This window comes from Pelobates fuscus, chromosome 7 (assembly GCF_036172605.1).
Source record: "Pelobates fuscus isolate aPelFus1 chromosome 7, aPelFus1.pri, whole genome shotgun sequence".
Classification (NCBI taxonomy): Eukaryota; Metazoa; Chordata; class Amphibia; order Anura; family Pelobatidae; genus Pelobates; species Pelobates fuscus.
This window is the reverse complement of record NC_086323.1, coordinates 141,234,697-141,253,906: the sequence shown is the minus strand read 5'-3', so window position 1 is coordinate 141,253,906 and position 19,210 is coordinate 141,234,697. Positions and strand designations below refer to the sequence as shown.

Below are 19,210 nucleotides of genomic sequence, written 5' to 3'. Positions count from 1 at the left end.
ATAAGAAAAGAGGCAGTCAGTTCTTAGTAAAAGATGGATTTTTTAAATATAGAGTTCATTAAAAGTGGTCAATCACGATGAACTGTCCATAAACTGTACCCAGAGGATGTAGTACTGCCACCAGCCTGTGGGGTGCTGAAGTAGGTCCTTGCAGCTCTACAGACACTGATGAGCTGAAACGTCTGGTTTCAGCTATTCGGTTTATAGAAATCAGGTGTTCCTGGAAATCGCTACTTATCTTCATATCCTTCTAGCAAAAGTGTGAATGAGTAACAGGCTCTTAAAAATATGCATGCTTGAGGCTTCCGGTCGACGGATCGAGGTAGACAGACGCACTACTCAGGAGCTCTGTGCCAAAATCGGAGAAATAACGTCTAATTACCTCCAATATCGCCACCGTTAACCGCTGCCTGCACGCGGACACCCCACAAACCAAATGGGACGCAAGCATAAAAAGAAGGCGGCAGATGTAGCCACCCCGGGGCTTACAATCGGGGAAATGTGGAGGCGAGCATGCGGCCCGAGTGAAGCCAATATGGCGGCGCTCCATGGTGGCTGCACGGACTTCTCGGACGAATATTCAGAGGAAGCAGAGGAGGAATACCCCCCAACTCCAGACCCGAAACCGAAAAAAACCTCAAGCAACACGAGGAAAGACCCTGACGCCGACCTAGTGACCACTGGGGTGCTGAAAGCCCTCCTGGCCGATCTGCAACACAATATTCTCACGGACGTCACGGCCTTAAGGGGTGAACTGCAGGGCCTGACAGGCCGCATCACTGTGCTGGAGGCCTCCTCTCACGAACACAAGAGCACTATAGCCACATTACAGGATGAACTGCAGGAACTGCACCGCAAAAATACGCTGCTGGAACGGCGCTTAGATGCCCAGGAGGACGCGAGAAGACGGCACAATATCAAGGTCAGGGGGCTTCCAGAAGATCTGCCGGAGACAGAAGTCCCGCACACGGTCAAACGCCTTCTGACCGGCATACTGCCTCCAGGTAATACTGTACCCATCGTGCCCACCGATATCTTCAGGATTCCAAAACCTGCCAAAGCCCCTAACTCGGCCACAAGGGACACTATCCTTACCTTCCGCAGCGGAGCGGACAGAGCGGTGGTCCTTAACGCCCTCAGGGGAAAAACCCCCTTACAATTTGAGGGTACAAAGCTGACCTTTTACGACGATCTGTCGGGGGGCACCTTGGCGTGGCGTAGGTCACTCCGACCCCTTACCGCCACACTCCAGCAACGCAACATTCCGTATAGTTGGCGGACCCCCAACGCACTCCATGTGCAGCGCGGTGATACAACCCACAAAATCCACGACCCGCAAGGCGCAGCAGAACTACTGCAGGCCTTGGGCCTGACATGGGACTCACTCCACCAGGCGAACCCCAAGGCCTCCACCACACCGACTCACAGCTGGGACCCGGCGGGCAGTGCCCCATTCGTACCTCGAAACCTCACGCCAGTCACATACGCCGCGGTCACCACCTAAACTGCACTGAGGCGCCTTCACCTACACTCCGACGCCGTCACCACCTGACTCTAACGGACCCCGCCACTCACCTCTGCCGAGCAACCTAGAACCTCTGGGACTTTATGGAGCATCTACCGGATTACTATTACTCCACTCTTAGCTGGGCCCCAATGCGGCTCTCAAAAGACTATAATCCATTCCAGTTAACCAGCCACGGACTCTCACACAGGGGATGGAATTCTGTGGGTGATCGTGATAACCCAATCTGCCACCCATACCTCAGCCAACAAGCTACTATAGACTCTTGTTCGATCCCGAAGTGGTCTACAACCCTGTCGGCCCCAACACCGGGACACTGTCTGATGTGAATAGTTCCTGCTGTTTCTTGGAAATGGCACACAAGGAGGGTGGAATCCCAGCCAGGGATTCGGGTGACTGCTAACCCACGGGAGCTGGATGCTAACCGCGAACTGTCTCTGGACAGGGTCCTTAACCAAAGCTACGATCAACCCGGCGGCACAAGCATAAAAATGACAGCAAGTTTAAGAAGTTTTAAATGTTATGTTTTGTTTCATTTATGATTAGCCGAGTCCTTTTAATTTTATATATAATGCATAAGAGTGTAGTCTTAACTAAAACCATGGCAGTTTCGTCTCAGATGCATGCATACTAGTTCAAGAAACAATGAGCTCATAGGGTCTTTGAAAGGGAAGCCTAGGACAAACGTGTCACGTGTTTGCATTAAGGTGCCGGCACAGCAGGCACATCAGCTAGTCTCACCAACAGAATAATCACGTTGAAGTAATGCCCACGGAGGCACGCCTACAGTAGATATACACGTTGTAAGTCTACACAGCTTAACATACACACAGCCACTTAATCATCACAAAAGCAGACCACGCACGTCACCAGCATTCTTATTTTATTGTATTTTATTTATTTATTTTTTTTTCCCCCAATATTGTGTATCTTATTATATACTCGTGCCCCACAAACGTGTATTGTGCTCCACTTCCATGGTGGTTTTAACATTTATTCCCTAAAACATAGTACTAACCATTTAAATGTCAATGTCAGAGCCAGCTACAGCTAAAGCATCAAGAAACTAGACAAACTAGCCTAGAATGACCCTGTACTGTTTCCACCTTGTACGTCACAATTATGTTTGCCTTATGTGCAGTTTACGTTAAGCGAACCTGCTTTACGTTTTAGGAAACCTTCTTTATCCTCTCCATTAAGAGAGTAGAACCAAACAGGCATTTGTTTCTAGCCTTACGTTGCACTCAGACATATGAATCTAGTCTCTCGTAGAAAGACTGTTATTTAATAAGAGCCGCATGTATGTATATAGACTTAATTTTTTATTTTTTCACTGTGTTGGTTGCAGGACAGTACTTTATCGTCATAGCCATTCACCTTCACCCTAGGGCCCCGACCAAACTACTGTTCCCTGCAACCAACATCATTACTACGTCATACGACGTTAAATTTTGTAATACTATATGTAACCTCACTCTGGCAACGCACCTGCTCATACTCGAAGTTAACCGTATAAGTTACTTGTTCTTTGTTACACCTAGCAAGCCTTCACAGGCATAACTCCTTAACCTTTCACCATTACCTACCATGTATACTACTTATTATTAAGCACACTATATTGGTTCAGATAGAATAGTTAAAATCCTAAACATAAAAATGTGCATGTACCGCTGCCACTGTTTTCTATGTATACAACGTGTGCGCTGTTGTGGCGCTTGACCTAACCATGTACCTACCTGCACAACAAAAATAAAGAATTGAAAAAAAAAAAAAAAGTGGTCAATCACACAGATAGAATACAGATTCTCCTTATTAACATTAAAAAAAAATACATATATATTATTAAAAATCCGTTATAAATAATTAACAGTGAAGTACATATATATAATTCATAGATGGTACAAAATTTATTTATAGAAAAGGGGACAAATTGGATGACATAAGAGGGTGTTTCCACTTATATCTATTAATATACATTAAAATAATTATAATTATAAAAAGCATTTAGATGGATAAATAAGTGAATTTTATATTCATAAAAGCATATCATGTCAAAATCGACATTCAATCCTTTTGGGCTGAGGGTCTTTAAATTAAAAATCCAATAGCCTTCCCTTTGCCTTAATTTCTTGATCAAATCTCCTCCCCCTGTCATCCAAAATCACCTTTTCCAAACCCGTGCATAAAAAAGTTTCTAATTTAAAATCAGGACAGTTGTTACAGTGGACCGGTACTGAGTGGGTGATCAATTTTTTCTTAATGTTGTTACAATGTTCCATGAATCTAACCTTCAGGGCCCTACTTGTTCTTCCTACATATTGCATACCACATCCACACGTTAAGAGATAAATTACATTGGTGGTATTACAATCAATATGTCCTTTTATTTGAAAAGATTCTCCTGTTGTATGACTACTAAAAGATAATGTTTTTAGGGGGAGAAATTTACACCCTTTACATCTCCCACATTTATAAAAGCCTTTGGAAATTGTTTTATCAATTTCTTTAGCCCTAAAAGTGCTAGGTGCTAGTGTGTTTTTGAAATTTTTTCCTTTTTTAAAAATTATCTTAGGTATTGGTGGAATTTGTTTCTTCAGGAGGTCATCTTCTAGAAGAAGGGGCCAGTGTCTCTGTAGAATCTTTTTAATTTTAAAAGCTTGGGCATTATATTGAGTGACAAACGACAAAGTAAAATCATTATTAGGATTCTTGTTTTTAACTTTATCTATTAAAAGATCATTTCTGACTGTATTTTTACATCTCAATATTTCTTCATCCAAAAATTTAGAGGAATATCCCTTTTCCATAAATTTCTTTTTCAATAATTTGGATTGATTTAAAAAACACCTTTCTTCTGTACAGTTTCTTTTAATTCTAGTGAATTGGCTTCTTGGGACTCCTCTGAGCCAATTTGGGTGATGTGCACTTTTAGTGTTTATAAAAGAATTTGAGTCAGTGGGTTTAAAAAAAAGTTTTTGTTTTAATAGTCGAATCTTCTATGTATAAGGTAAGATCTAAAAAGTTGATGCTCAGGGAGTCTACGTGAGGAGTAAAAACTAATGATAGGATATTGACATTAATATGATTAAAAAACTCTTGTAATAAATTAGGTGACCCTTTCCATATAATTAAAATGTCATCTATATACCTCCGCCATAGTACCAAATTCGCGCCAAAGGGGTTGTTGTTCTTTTCTATAAATAAATTTTGTACCATCTATGAATTATATATATGTACTTCACTGTTAATTATTTATAACGGATTTTTAATAATATATATGTATTTTTTTTTAATGTTAATAAGGAGAATCTGTATTCTATCTGTGTGATTGACCACTTTTAATGAACTCTATATTTAAAAAATCCATCTTTTACTAAGAACTGACTGCCTCTTTTCTTATTTTATTTTATTTTTTTGTTCCGTTTATAACTCTGGACACTTCCGGGTTTTCGATCGTGGAACGCACTTTTGCGTTCCACACAATACCGGAAGTGTTTGTACACATAACGGACACGAAAAAGAGGCTTGAAACTCACTAATGGAACACAAAGGATATGACGTAATGTGATCGGAGGCGATTGGCTACCCAGAAAGCGTGAACTACAATATTTGATTTGAACACTGCAACTATATTTGAACACTGCAACTATAGACCTTTATTTTTTCCCCTGAGGAAGTTCGGTTTCGGACGAAACGCGTAGGGCGGAGGGACCACAACAGCACTTTATTGAACTTTATTGTATATTTAATATTTTTTATTTTGTGTTATTTTAAAGTTTTTTATGGTTTTTTTATCCGGCTTTCTTTTACATCAAACTTTGGGAAGAAGGATGTCGACACTGTGATTCCCTGAGTGACTGATATGCTGGATTTCAACCGATTTTGTGTGAGTGCAATCTAATAAAACTACATAACTTTATATTTGATTGGTGCACTATGGTTTGTGTGTCTCTCCTTTTCTAATAAGGTCCAAAAGAAGTTTGCAGTTATCCGCCAAGCCTGAGAGATTATTTATACGCCCACATTTCATTTGAATCCTGTGAGTGCAATCTTATTCAGCGCATTTATGGTGTTTTAATTTTACCACACTATATTTCACTATCTATACTACGTCTTAACAAATCTAAGAAGACACAAAGCTTTAACTCCACACTTCTAGTTTGATATTAAAGTCTGGATATACATGTTTATTCCTTAGATATAAATATATCTTTGTGTGGGCTCAGATTTGCCAATACCTAATTTACACTTGTTGTTTATTTACTAAAAATGATCTAACTCAACTTAAGTAACAGCTGTTTTAGTCTGAATTTGTAAATTCTATTTCCACTTAATGACATCTATAGAAAATGTAGACGTCAATATCCTTACAATAGGTTTAGGGGGCTATAGGGTTAAAGGGACACTAGTCACCAAAACAAGTTTAGCTTAATGAAGCAGTTATTGTGTATAGATCATGCCCCGAAGTTAGTTTCACTGCTCAATTCTCTACCATTTAGGAGTTAAATCACTTTTGTTTCATTTATTCAGCCCTAGTCATACTATAAATGTACTGCAAAATATATATATATACACATATGAATACATTTTGCAGTACATTGATAGGGGCATTTTTGTGCCATTTGGGTCACAGAGCATCAATAAAGAGAAAAAAATGTAAAAGTAAAAAAAAATCTATATTTATATATTATATGTTTTTTTTTAGTGTTCATCCCTTTTCTCCCTCTGTTGTTCACGTCTCTTGATCACTTGATATGTAAATAAAATCAACATATTGTGGCTGTGCCATAGCCATCAGTTATCTTTTTTCCACCAATCTTTTTTTTCTGTTCCTTGGACGGAACTTTGAATCACGAATCAAATAAAACAGCTCATCCATTGTCCATTTTGTTTGTTTTGTGATTTGTCCTAATGGTGTTTTATACTTTGCGCACAAAATTCAGGCAAATTACACTTAGTTTGATACTGAATGCACAAATCTTATTATTATCCACACCACATTCTTGAGAAAGCTGAAAAATTTCAGTGATGCATTTAAAACTTGTTAGCAGTTTTGAATACAATTTTTTTAAATTAACTAAATATTTTTTTTTGTGTATAGGGAATAAACTTTGCGGTTTCTTTACTGAATAATGTTGGGGAGGTGATGAGAGATTTGCAAATTTTAATCGATAATAACCAAACTGGAAAAAATGCTTAGTTGAATACTTTTTCAATTTTGGCCCAATTTGTAATGATATGTAATAACACATTACAAATCATCTCCTTTTTTTGTTGCCAAAACAAACATGCTAATTAGTTGCACATTTAGTTTGGTTGTGTTGTCTGGCCACATTTCTGCTCAGCGTTCTGGAATTTGAACGATCATCATCGGCAGTTTGTAACAAAACAAATCTCCAAGTGTACTGCTTATTAAGCACTCAGAACTGTCAATCAATCTCGACATTCACTTCTAGGCCAAGATAAGGACTATGACTTAGGGTAGTGTGCTACTTTTTCAACTACAACTTCAAACTGTTTTGAAAATGGATTGTCCAGTGCCGAGTGAATGGAAGGCATTTGTCATAATCAAGTGTCTAAACCATTGCTGGATCTAGCAATTTATTATGTTGACTGAACACGATTCCGAAAGAGTGATGCTATTAATAACTCCACAAGTGGCAGGCTGCTAGAGTCCTATGACTAAAGGTTTGTTTTGACGGATATAGAGAAGATTTTTCACACAATGGACACCTCTTCCCCTTCCAACTAGTGTCCCATATCCCTGCTTCTTTTTTCCTCAAAATTTCTAGAAAGACTTGTCTTTACTCATATGACTCACTTCCTGACAATGTCCTCTCAAGGTTCTCCTCCTATCTCTCCCAACGTTCGTTCAGTGTCTCCTTTTGCAATGACACCTCCTCCTCTCGCCCTGTCTCAGTTGGGGTCCCCCAAAGATCTGTTCTTGGTCCCCTTTTGTTCTCTCTTTATACTGCCTCGCTTGGCAAACTCATTAATTCCTTTGCATTTCGCTACCATCTGTATGTTGACTACGCCCAGATATATCTCTCCTTCCCTGATCTCTCCCCCGCGGTCCTGCAATGTGTCACTGCTTGCCTTTCTTCTGTTTCTGATCTGTTTCGGATGTCTGTCACGTCCCCTGCACCTCCATACAGCGTGGCTGCATCGAATTGATGCAGTCACACTGTTAAAAATAATAAAAACTTACCTAAAAACGTACCAGATTGCCATTCAGCACCCTCGTGGAGCGATCCCCGAACGGTGCGGCATTCTAATGAACGCTGGGCGCTGCGGTCCCAAGCAACTATGTAGCCTCACCTCCGTCCTCAACAAAGATGGCACCGACGTGCGTGTGACGTCACGCAAACGACGCGCAGCACGTTTTGGGGTCAAAGGCTATGTACAACCAATCATAGCCTTAACTGGGTTATTCCAACTCAAAATAGTATTTGGTCAGTGCCCTGTTGTGGTTTCCACTAGTTGGTTAACAGAGAGTGCGTTCCTATTCTAGTTCTTATTGGTATGTGACTTTGGCTTGTATTTTGACTTCCCCGAATTTCTGGTATCCTTGACTGTTGACTTGTTTCCTCGTTGTGTCTCTTTCTGTGTCCCTGACCTTGGCTAGTATTTTGACCATTCTTTATTTACGCTAAGTATGGCCATTCTAAGGCCTTGTATACGTTATCCTTGTTCATTGTGTATTACATAGTTCTGCGTGTTGGGTCATATAGTAATCGTGACAATGTCATCCAGCTTTCTGAAACTCAGTTGATTCAACCTTAAAAATATCGCCCACATCCGCCCCTTTCTCACGCAAGATGCTGCCAAGGAACTTGTTCATGCTTTGGTAATCTCTCGGGTGGATTACTGTAATTTTCTCCTTGTTGGTCTCCCCAAAAGCCAAATTGCCCAGCTACAATCGGTTATTAATGCTGCCGCCAGACTGTTCTTTCTCACCCGTTGTTCCTCCCATACCTCGCCCCTCTGTTGATCCTTACACTGGCTTCCTGTATCGTATAGGTCTCAATTCAAAATACTAACCCTTACCTTTAAAGCTCTAACCAACTCTAGCCCCACTACCATTCTTCCCTGATTTATAGATATGCCCCTTCTCGGTCTCTCCGCTCTGCCGGTGACCTTCTCCTGTCCGCTGCTCGTACCCTTACTGCTAACTTGCGCTTGCAGGACTTCTCGCGGACGGCTCCCTTCTTTTGGAACAGCCTGCCTACCCCCATCAGACTCTCCCCTAGTATTCAATTGTTTAAGAAGTCCCTGTTCAGAAATGCTTATGGACTCCCAGAGTAACTTATCTATACTTAGCCAAGTCTGTCTCTTGCTCTCCTAAAGAGCCATACTCCCCTCTCTCCTCCAGTTATTCTACTTTTCCACCTTGTTTGGTGACTGTCACCCTTGCTGCCCTGTTGTGTATTTGTAACCCACCTCATCTAGACTGTAAGCTCGTTTGAGTAGGGTCCTCATCTACCTAATGTTCCTGTGTCACTGTGTAATTGTCTCATGTATTGTAAATCCCCCCGCCCCATTTTATAAAATTGTAAAGCGCTGCGGAATTAGTTGGTGCTATATAAATACCAATAATAATAATAAAATGGAATTACATGCTGCATATTTATAAAGTGCTAATACATCCCACTGCGCTGTCCATAGGAAAAAATTGGTACAAGTAAAAGACAAAGTTACAATAGATCTAAAGACAATAGATCAAGAGATAATACAACATTTGACAAACACGTACCTGAGTAGTTGGGGGCACTATATATCAGACTTAGCTAGGAATGCTCACTTCTAGGCTGCCCAATATCAATTTTGCCCAACTTTTCCTATGCCCAAATATTGAACTGTTCTTTCTCTCCTCTGTCAGTTCTCATATCTAGGTACATTAAACTGTATGGCTGATATATGCCTCCCTAATGTCCTGGATTTAGTAGGGTTTGGATTTGGGTTTTATCTTACCATCCTAGGTTTGTTCCTGGGTGTCCTAAATCTGGAGACACCAGGGAGGGAAGTATTCCCAAATAGCACAAGCACTCGAGCATCATTAGATCATCATTAACCTCCGGATAAAGACCATGGACAGAGACGCATCTCTCATCATCCCATATCCACATCTCCTATTATTACATAGTAATTCCACTCAACCCAAGTGATAACTGGAACTGATCTTTTGGGATAAACTATCTATCATATAAACCCTGCTGGACAGAAATTTATGGGATAAAGGCATTACTTGGTTAGGGAAAGGTTTTACTTTTTGTGCACACAAACCCCCTAATTAGTGCTAAACAATATAACTTTAAAGCTATATTATTATTATATTATTATTTTACATTTATTTTTTGTGTTATTTTGTAATGCATTTTCTATATAATTCCCCATAGTTTCCCTTTAAGAAAGCCTCTTGTGGGCTACCCTTGTAATTCTTCGACTAGGCTTCAATACTTTTTTTCTCTCAAATGTTTTTGATTAACGTACATTTTTAAAAAAAAAGAGAAAAACACATTTCATCCACATCTCCTAACTTGCCTATCTCCTACCATTTGATGACATGAATTCCACAAGCCTAGCTTACACTTATGATCTAATTCTTAATATTACTGTATAGCCATACTACTTATTCTACTTCATGTGATTCTCATGTCCATAGCGCCATCATTGTAGGAAACCATTAATATCAGGGGGAGGGCAGCCTTTCCTAAAAATCCAAGCCCCACTTAGGTAGCATACATTAAACTATGCAGTCTTCTTTAGGCAAAATCCCCCCCCCATCCTTTTAGTCCCCACACCTATCCATGCCACCCAAATGCTTTCACTGTATTATTTTTCCTTAAATAAGGGCACTTGGGTGGTATGTCTAACAACCAGTTCCCCTTCAATGTTCTGTAACGCTTCTGTCCATCTCAATCCAGGTGTGGACAACACCTGGAAGACTGATCTTTAAGTGACCCCCCTGTTCCTGTTTTTTCTACATGGTGAATATTGTAGCTGGGCTACATAATATTTAGCTGAGCGGAACTATTCACATCATCTTTTCCTAGTACAGTGCTACAGCCAGCGTGGCTCCTTAATATGAATAAATAATGGTCCTGACTTTTAAAAAAGTAAAATGGACAACCAAGTCCCCATCAGGAGTTTTATGTCTGAATGTAAAGTCTATGACTGTGTTATTATACATGACTTGGCTTTGCACAGTAAAGTGGTAGTTATTGAACAAGCACAAAGAACAGCCACCGTTCCCATCCGTTTGGAAAGGTCAGCAGACAATGAGGTGACTATAATAAATGACTGTAGTGCTGAAAGGAAAAATAAATGTTGGCCTAACACACAATCTAGAACAATATATAATCTCCAATAGGTCCAGAGAATAATGTTTTGTTTAATAAATATTAACTCAGGCATAGATTTATTTTCTTCTGATGAGATATAGAGTATTATTCAAATGTGAATAACACAGGGAATTCAAAGTGAATAAAAAAAAAATTGCCTAAAATAGATGATTTAGAAAGATTCTCCACATCAATTTTGTGTTCATTTTGGCTATTTTGGCCTTACATTTAAAATTCACTTTGAATTCTCACTTTAGTAAATAACCCAGAAAGAGAACATCTAAGTTTGAGCTCACATATACCCACTGTTGGAATGGTGAAAACGCAGTAGACCGGGCATTGACCTCAGTCATGTATGTGCACAGACATGGCTGATGATCAGGGCAAACAAGTGGATGCCAGTACATGCACAAGTCTCAAACATCTCTTCCTCTGCCCATCCCGTTTAGACGTCTCTCACTCATTCTCTTCATACAAGCTCATTTTCATGCCAGGCCTTCTTCATGCCACTTCCAATGCCATCTTCCCTCTGTTTTTATACCAGCATCTCTCCTATCCATTTAGATACCAGTTTATCCGCTTCCTTTACCTTTTTCCAATCCATCACGCCATCCACCCTCTTTGAACTTCAGATCAATATTATCCATTTTCTATGCAGCTTGTGTTCCTTCTTCTTTCTATGTCAGTTTCTATCACTATCATCCTCTGAATGCCAGCTATGTTCCCCCTCTATCCATTCTCCTGCCAGTTTTTCTCTTTCTATGTCTATTTTTCTTCCATCTATTTTTTGTTCCTCTGGCCCCCTTCAGTCATTAGCACTCCAATCACAGCATCCATGCTGACACTCTATGCATCATTCTAGCCCTTCCACCTGCTCTCCCCAAGACATCCATTCCAGCACTCCACGCAGTCAGCACTCCACTCCATTTATGTTCCTCCTTACCATATCATTACTAACGCCTCTCCATTGTTACTCATTACCAGCTGGTGCATAGCCCCAATCCAGCCTCCCCCACTGCTCCATAGACTTCAACAAAAATGGTCCTGTGCAGCTCAAAGACCTTATTCCCATTACTTAATGTTTATAAAAGAGCAAACTATACCATAAATTACAGCAACATGCCTAGATGTTCCTTGTATTTGGGGAGGCCCTTAAGGTCCTGTTGATGGTCACATCCAGAAATTAAGCCCATATAGCATCACTAGCAATGCCAGTTGAGTCCTCAAATCTTTTATTTTCTGGAGTAGTGGGAAAAGCAAAACCGAGGAAGATCCAGGAGAGTAAATAGAACTGTGGAGAAATAGAATAAATGTATATAGCCATGAAAGAAAGAATGCCGGGTTAGACTGTTATGGTAAAAAAAAAAGAGAGTGTGCAAAGGAGAGTAAAGATTAAAATTAATTTATCTGGGGTTGGAAAGAACTGAAAAAAAGATGGACAAGAGGTCTAAACTGGTAAAACTGATTAGGGAACTTCTTCCAACCATACCACTCCTTGTTTGAGTTATTCCTCTTAACTCAGTAGAGCAAATCTGAGTAGAGATATCTGAGCCACCACAGACATATCTGTTATGAAGTGGTGTATCCATTTTCTTTTGTATGCATTTATAGGCAACAGTGTGCAGGGGGACAGAGGCAGGAACAGTGGAGTATCTTGGATAATACCCATAGGTCAATACAGTGATTGTCATGTCCCTTTAACATGTATTTTAAAAATGGAACTATAAAAATGGTAAAACCAAAATGTAGCTACATAGATTCAGGTTTCCTAGACTATAAATGTTACATTGTGTCAAATGTTACAACACACTGTTACAGTGTAACAAAATCAATATTTAAAGTCCTAGAAAGTTACCCATTACTGCAAGCCTGGGGACTCGATGGCACACTAACCAGGGGTGAAATTGTACTTGTCAGACAACATTTTCCATGTAGGACAATAGAGATCTCTGTCCATAAGAGTGCAGAAGAGGTAAAATGCTGCACAGAATCTTCGGACTCAGAGGCCCTGGTAGATGGTAGAGGACCCGACAAGGTTTATATCTATAGAGGGGGTTAACATGTTTCCTGTTTATGTATTGGCCACTTACCCAAAGAAATGTGAAATATCACTGCATACATTAAGTGAATCACTGCTCTTAAAATCATAAAAAGGAATAGAGAAATGTCTGTTCCCCAGCGTAATCAAAATGTATCTTCTGATCTTAAATAAATGTCACTGAGGAAATAAGGCTGACCTGGTTTTCACGGTTCAAATATGGCTTTGGCCAAAAGTTAAAGGAGCTTACCCTGTTCAGAATCAAACAATTCCACCGTGTTGACAAAGTGCGGCCGGGAATAAAAATTGTGGGGTCCTGGCTGCTGTAGGCCTCCGAGACTGAAGAACAGATTCTCAGTCATGGTGCAACTGGCAAAGGCACGCCGGCTTGGGATGCTGGGATATCTAGTCCAGCTATTTACCTCTAAGTCCAAGGCTTCAAAGGCTGTTACTGGAAGTTTACCCTGTCGTCCCCCTGCAAAAAAAAATGAAAAAAAATCAGATTTTGTATAATGTTTTTTTATACTCAAATGATCATGCTACAAATAACAGTTGCCAATGAAGCCACCTTTGAATTGTCAACCAGGAAGAACTGCCATTCAGTGTCTCCACCCTCTGCATGCAGACACTTAACTTTCCTCATAGAGATGCATTGATTCAGTGCATCTCTATGATGAGATGCTGATTGGCCAGGGCTGTGTTTGAATTGTGATGGCTCTGCCCCTGATCTGCATCCTTGAAAGTCTCAGACAATCCTATGGGGAAGCATTGTGATTGGCTCAGACCACCACTTCTGATGATGTCAGCAGGCAGGTCAGAGGCAGAAGCTTGAATTCAAGTAAGAGTTTACTATATTTAGGGAGGCAAGGGGGGCTAAATGGTGGTTTTAACACTATAGGGTTGGGAATATATGTTTGTGTTCCTGACCCTATATTGTTCCTTTGAAGGAACATTCTGAATTCCACTACAGCTCATTACAGTGGTTATGGTGCAAAGGACAATTGATACCGTTCCCCAATTTAATACTTACTTACAGTATAATTTTTGAGTATTAAAAAAAATGTAAAATAAATAAACACAGGTTTGTGTGTCTCCACTGCTATGACTTGGTTAATATAAATGTGAACTGGATTAACCTCTCTCAGTCTATTATTGTCATCCACGGGTGAATGCATTTGTGCTTAATATTGTGGAAGTGTAATCTCATCGTATCAGTGTAGCTGCAGAGGAAGTTGGGTTGCTGAGGAAAGTCCTGTTTTTGTCACATTGGTCCAGACAGAAAAACGTGAGGACGACACGTAGACTCTCATATCCAAAACAATTACAATTAAACTGCAATGTTTTACAGTGTCCCTTTCAATTGTTTGAGCCCCATATATCGGTGTAAAATTGATGTCTATGGTGCTGGGAAAGAATACATTTTAAAGTCATATTGTTTCAAGGTCAAAGTTGCCATACAAGCACCTTTCAATGTCATCATAATAATCAGAATATTCCCTAACTCACAAAGTAATCTCCTTAAATAAAATGCAAATACAAGTATAAAGATTATTTAGAGATAGTTTTACGTTATAAATAAGCCTTGCAAAACATCCAGCTGTTGTAAACAAAAAGCACCATATAATCTTGAACTAATTTTAGGTGATGTACTTATCAACAGCTGCACATTTCTATATTAAAATATTTTCTTCCCCTATAAACTCCCTGCTCTCTGTATTTACGCTTCAGAAAACAAATCGTTCATTTATCATTTACTCTACTTTAAACATAGTGGACGTGCCAATTCCAGATTTTTATGCAGGCCTTTCTCTCTGAGGACAATCTTACCGCCTCCTCTTTTCACGGCTTAACATGGCCACCCAGGAGACTTTTTAATTTTGACTTGAACCTTACACTTTAATTGCATCGAGCTATTGCCTTGTGGCCTTCAATTCGCTGTGCGGCTCATGGTGAGAATTGTCTACAGCAACATGTTGAGAAATCGGAAGTATGTGGTAGGAAAATAAAGAATGTATGGAAAAATGAAACACAGCGCTCTTCATAATGACAGAAGAAGAATTTATATATCTATCCATCCATCCATCTATCAAATCAACTACACACATGTATTTATTTTTAAAAATATATGCATGTAACAGACCGTCTAGTACCATAGTACATAGGTGTTGAGAATTAATTAATCCCACAGGTACCTTTGTACATTATTCCTTGCCTTACAGTGAGCAAACCAGAAAGGCAAATATTTTTAAGACTTGAAAAATAAGATAATAATAGTCCAGTAAAATATATTTGTATATTTAACCAATGCATGCAGACAGTATTTTCTCATCCTTTAGAGCACACGACACAGGACTGTAGCCTCCCTAATATATGATTTAATTTCACACATCTCTGGCACCAGATTAGCATTTGATATGCGAACAGGCACAAAAGCCGCAGGTGCCGCTTCTCCCCGCTGAATTGTTTTTGCATAAATATATTCGAATTCAGAGTATATGTTATTTTACTGATTTCTAAGGTGTTTTTTTTTTTTTTTTCTGTTACTAGGTTACTGTAGGAGCTTTTTTCCCTTAAAGTTGAAAGTGTTCATTAGAACACTCCAAGCAACACATAACCACTAATGTGTGCTGTAGTGCCACAAATGCACCATGGTACCCCCCTAATGTAAGTTGTCAAAACAGTTCTGGCTCTCATAAAGAAGATGATGAATGGTGCCCGGCAATCCTCAGGACCTTCACTTCTGGCACCATAGCTACTACAGCACTCTGCAGTGGTTATAGTGCTTGGAGTGTTCTTATTAAGCTCAATATGACTGTTGAGGAGGAGTGGCGTGGTTGAGCAAAATTTTGGCGGTACCCAAGTCTAATAGTATCCCCTATCATTCAATATTTGAGAGAGAGTTCTCATTCAGAAATACAATTTTTTTTTTTTTTTTACATACATTGCACAACTGAAAAAATACATAAACATGTTCAAATACAGGGTGTTAGTAAGGAACATTTTCGAATTTTGACTTAAAAAAAGACTTACAAAAAAGTTTTTGCACTGTTCCTCCTTGCGCTAGAGCTTTGGATCCCAAATGACTGAACCCTCAAGAACCTCTATAGAGCAAACCAGATGTCTAACAAAGGTAACACAGTGTATCCGAGAGAATTACATTATACATCAATGACTGTATGAAACCTTACCTAAGACATAAAGTTTATTTCCATGTAGGAAAGTGGATGCTCCATAACGAGGTGTGGGCATGGAAGGTAGCTGCTGCCAGTTATCTTTCGCTGGTTCATATATTCTAACCAAAGCTTGGGGTGATGTGTCTGCACCCATCCCTCCGAGAGCATATATCGTCCCTTCTGCAAGAGAACAAATATACATATAAATAAACTTTTATTCCCACTAGTTTTCACAACTGCCCAAACTAACAAATATACCAGAGAGAACATCATAGCCTTGAATAAGATAACTACAGACAACAAAATGAGAAGGCTTGGACTTGGCCATCCCTTTATTAGAAAGTATTCTATACTATAGCCAGCTGTTAACATAGTTTGACAAACCAGCTACCAGTTGAAGGACCAAGTTGCCAACTTCTCCAGAGTTTGGTTCCAGCAAAGTTTTAGATAAACTGGAACCATATTTCACAGGCTCGAGTCAGAGCTTACAATTCTACAGGCACTGGTGAGTTAAACATCACAAAGCTGTAACAATTCTGTAGACAAGGCACAAACAGCAAAAGGGGGAAGACATATTATAGAAGTACAGTGTTTTGGTAAACTACAATATATACGGGTCTTTAGTCCATGCTGTTGGGACTGCCTGGGTGTTGGTAGAGACCCGACTATAAGCCTATGTGCGTACATCAAAGTAATAGAAAATATATAAAAGTCTGGTAACATCACATTTTGACTATGCATGCAAGTACACAGTCAAATACTGCTTTTTGGGCTGCATGCATTCATGAGTTAGAATTAATGTATGTACAGTATATTAATTTTTAAAGAGCAGGGAGAGAGAGTGTGTGTGTGTGTACTTGTGTAAGAGACAAAGTGAGAAAAAGCTTTTATGTGCATAAACACATAAAAAAAAAACATAAAGCGGTTTGATGACAGCAAAGAAGTGAGAGGGAAATTAAATAGCGGGAGGAGAGAGCATGTAAGAAGGTAGGGGAGCAATGAGATTTTTGGCGGGAAACCCTGACAGTGTGAAAAACGAAGAAAGAGCTGAAGGATGAGGAAAAGGCAGTGGAATTAAAATGATGAGTGTAGAGCAGTTGGGAATAGGAACAAGAGAGGTGGCGAGAGCACATGAGGAGAAGTATAAGGGAAATATGGAATGAATAGAAAAAAAATGTGAGAGGAATTAAAGAGAATGATAGAAAACATTGCAAAATAAGATAGAGATAAACATGGAAGAGATAGGGTGGTTGAAAAAAAGTATATGCAATAAGAAAGAGTTCATAAAACAATACAGAAAAGGAGAACATAGAGAGATGCTTAGTGAGCTATGTAAAACAGGGGGGAACACACGTAAGAGAAGGGAAAAACCCATCCATGACACATTACTAGAGATTAAAAAATGTAGGAAAATAATGTGGGGTGAGAGTGACATGGTATTGGAGATGGGGATAGAACACACAGGGCAGACATTGAATTATTCACTGTTACGAACACTTGGGTATTTGTTTAACTAAGAAACGCCATTGGGAAGGGGAAATAAAAGAGGTGGAGTGGATGGTGTTCAACACAGCCCAGAGACCAAGAAGAGGAGAGTAAGATAACTAACATATATACACAAAAAGTCCAGATATTTTTTAAATACGCATATCCATTAATTTCTGATCTTACTGTACATAAAAAAAACTGTTTTACCACACCAGATTGGAAAGGGCCCCTTTGGCTCAAACACCCTTTTAAGAGGCACCACCATGGGGACCAAAAACCCTTCAACACAACTTCGTAATGGGTTTAACTCCAGATGTAACCCCTACCTCTCTGTGCTTGTTTTTTTTTCTTTTTGTATTCCCCAAGAAAATATAACTCCTCTTCCTTTCCCTTATCTATATATATATATATATATATATATATTTTTTTTTGTTTGTTTGTTTGTTTATTTTGTTTCTTTGAATCATAACCTTACTACAGCCCTGGTTTCTCACAAAGTACTTACCCAATTCCATATGTAATATAGTTATATCATGATGTTTATATGACCTGCACCTATGTTCTTTGATGTACAATCAAGAGATACGGCTTTTCTGATACAAAGCAGTTTAATTTAACATAGTTGCCAACATGTTAACATGTTAAAAAAAAATTCAGGGACACTTTGCAGCACAGCTATCAATTACTACCGTACCTTGAAAATGTACCACAGCTAGTGATGTCCCGAACAGTTCGCCGGGAACTGAACATTGCGCGTTCTTGTTCGCGAACTTGCGCGAAGTTCGGTCCGCCCCTATTCGTCATCATTGAGTAAACTTTGACCCTGTACCTCACAGTCAGCAGACACATTCCAGCCAATCAGCAGCAGACCCTCCCACCTCCATGACGAATAGGGGGCGGACCGAACATCGCGTGTGTTCGCAGTCATGTTCGCCGGTGAACGGTTCCCGGCGAACTGTTCGGGGCATCACTAACCACAGCCACTGCTGCAAAGCTCCGCCCACTATGTCCAACCCACATAATTAATCTCCGCCTACTTATCATCAGTGCAGATTACAGGGTCTACTCAATAAAGAGAGAATTACAGGGAATTGAGATGGTAATTTCAAACTTAAGGCCAAAGTAGCCGAGTTGGAAAACTTTTTCCATTCAGCTGCACTATTTCGACCTAAAGTTTGAAATTTCTATCTCAATTTCCTGCAATTCTCTCTTTACTGATACAGTGTACAGGTATACAGTAAGCACACAAGCTCACTGATACACAGGCTTAAAGACAGACAAGTTCACTGACACAAAACACAAACTCACTAATGCACACAAACAGGCTCACTGACAGAGAAAACTCTGACTCACACACTGTCACGTATTCATCCGCACATAAAATGTGGTTCATGGCATTTACTGTCCTGACAGGAAAAGATGTGCTGAGCAACATTACCGTCCTCACAGGAAAAGTTGTGCTGAGCAGCAATCATGCACATGGAAACCTGGTAACTACTTTTGGGGTCTGACTCTCACTCTCGGATAATGCCTAAGATTATCCGAGAGTGCATTACTGATCTTGATTTTCTGGTATTTGACTTTGGCTTTGTTTTGACTTCCCTGAATTCTGGTATCCTTGACTTTTGGCTTTCCTTCATCGTTG

At 39.7% G+C, this 19,210-nt stretch overlaps 1 protein-coding gene across 1 annotated transcript in view; it reads right to left on the bottom strand.

Moving 5' to 3' along the window:
• KLHDC8B (kelch domain containing 8B) overlaps nt 1-19,210 on the bottom strand; it is a 173,807-nt gene that overhangs the window by 52,117 nt on the left and 102,480 nt on the right. Inside the window, exons 3-4 of the mRNA XM_063426719.1 lie at nt 16,093-16,257; nt 13,155-13,379 (exon numbers count right to left, since the gene is read on the bottom strand). Of these exons, the coding sequence (XP_063282789.1) occupies nt 13,155-13,379; nt 16,093-16,257 (390 nt within the window). The remainder of the gene's footprint in view (nt 1-13,154; nt 13,380-16,092; nt 16,258-19,210) is intronic.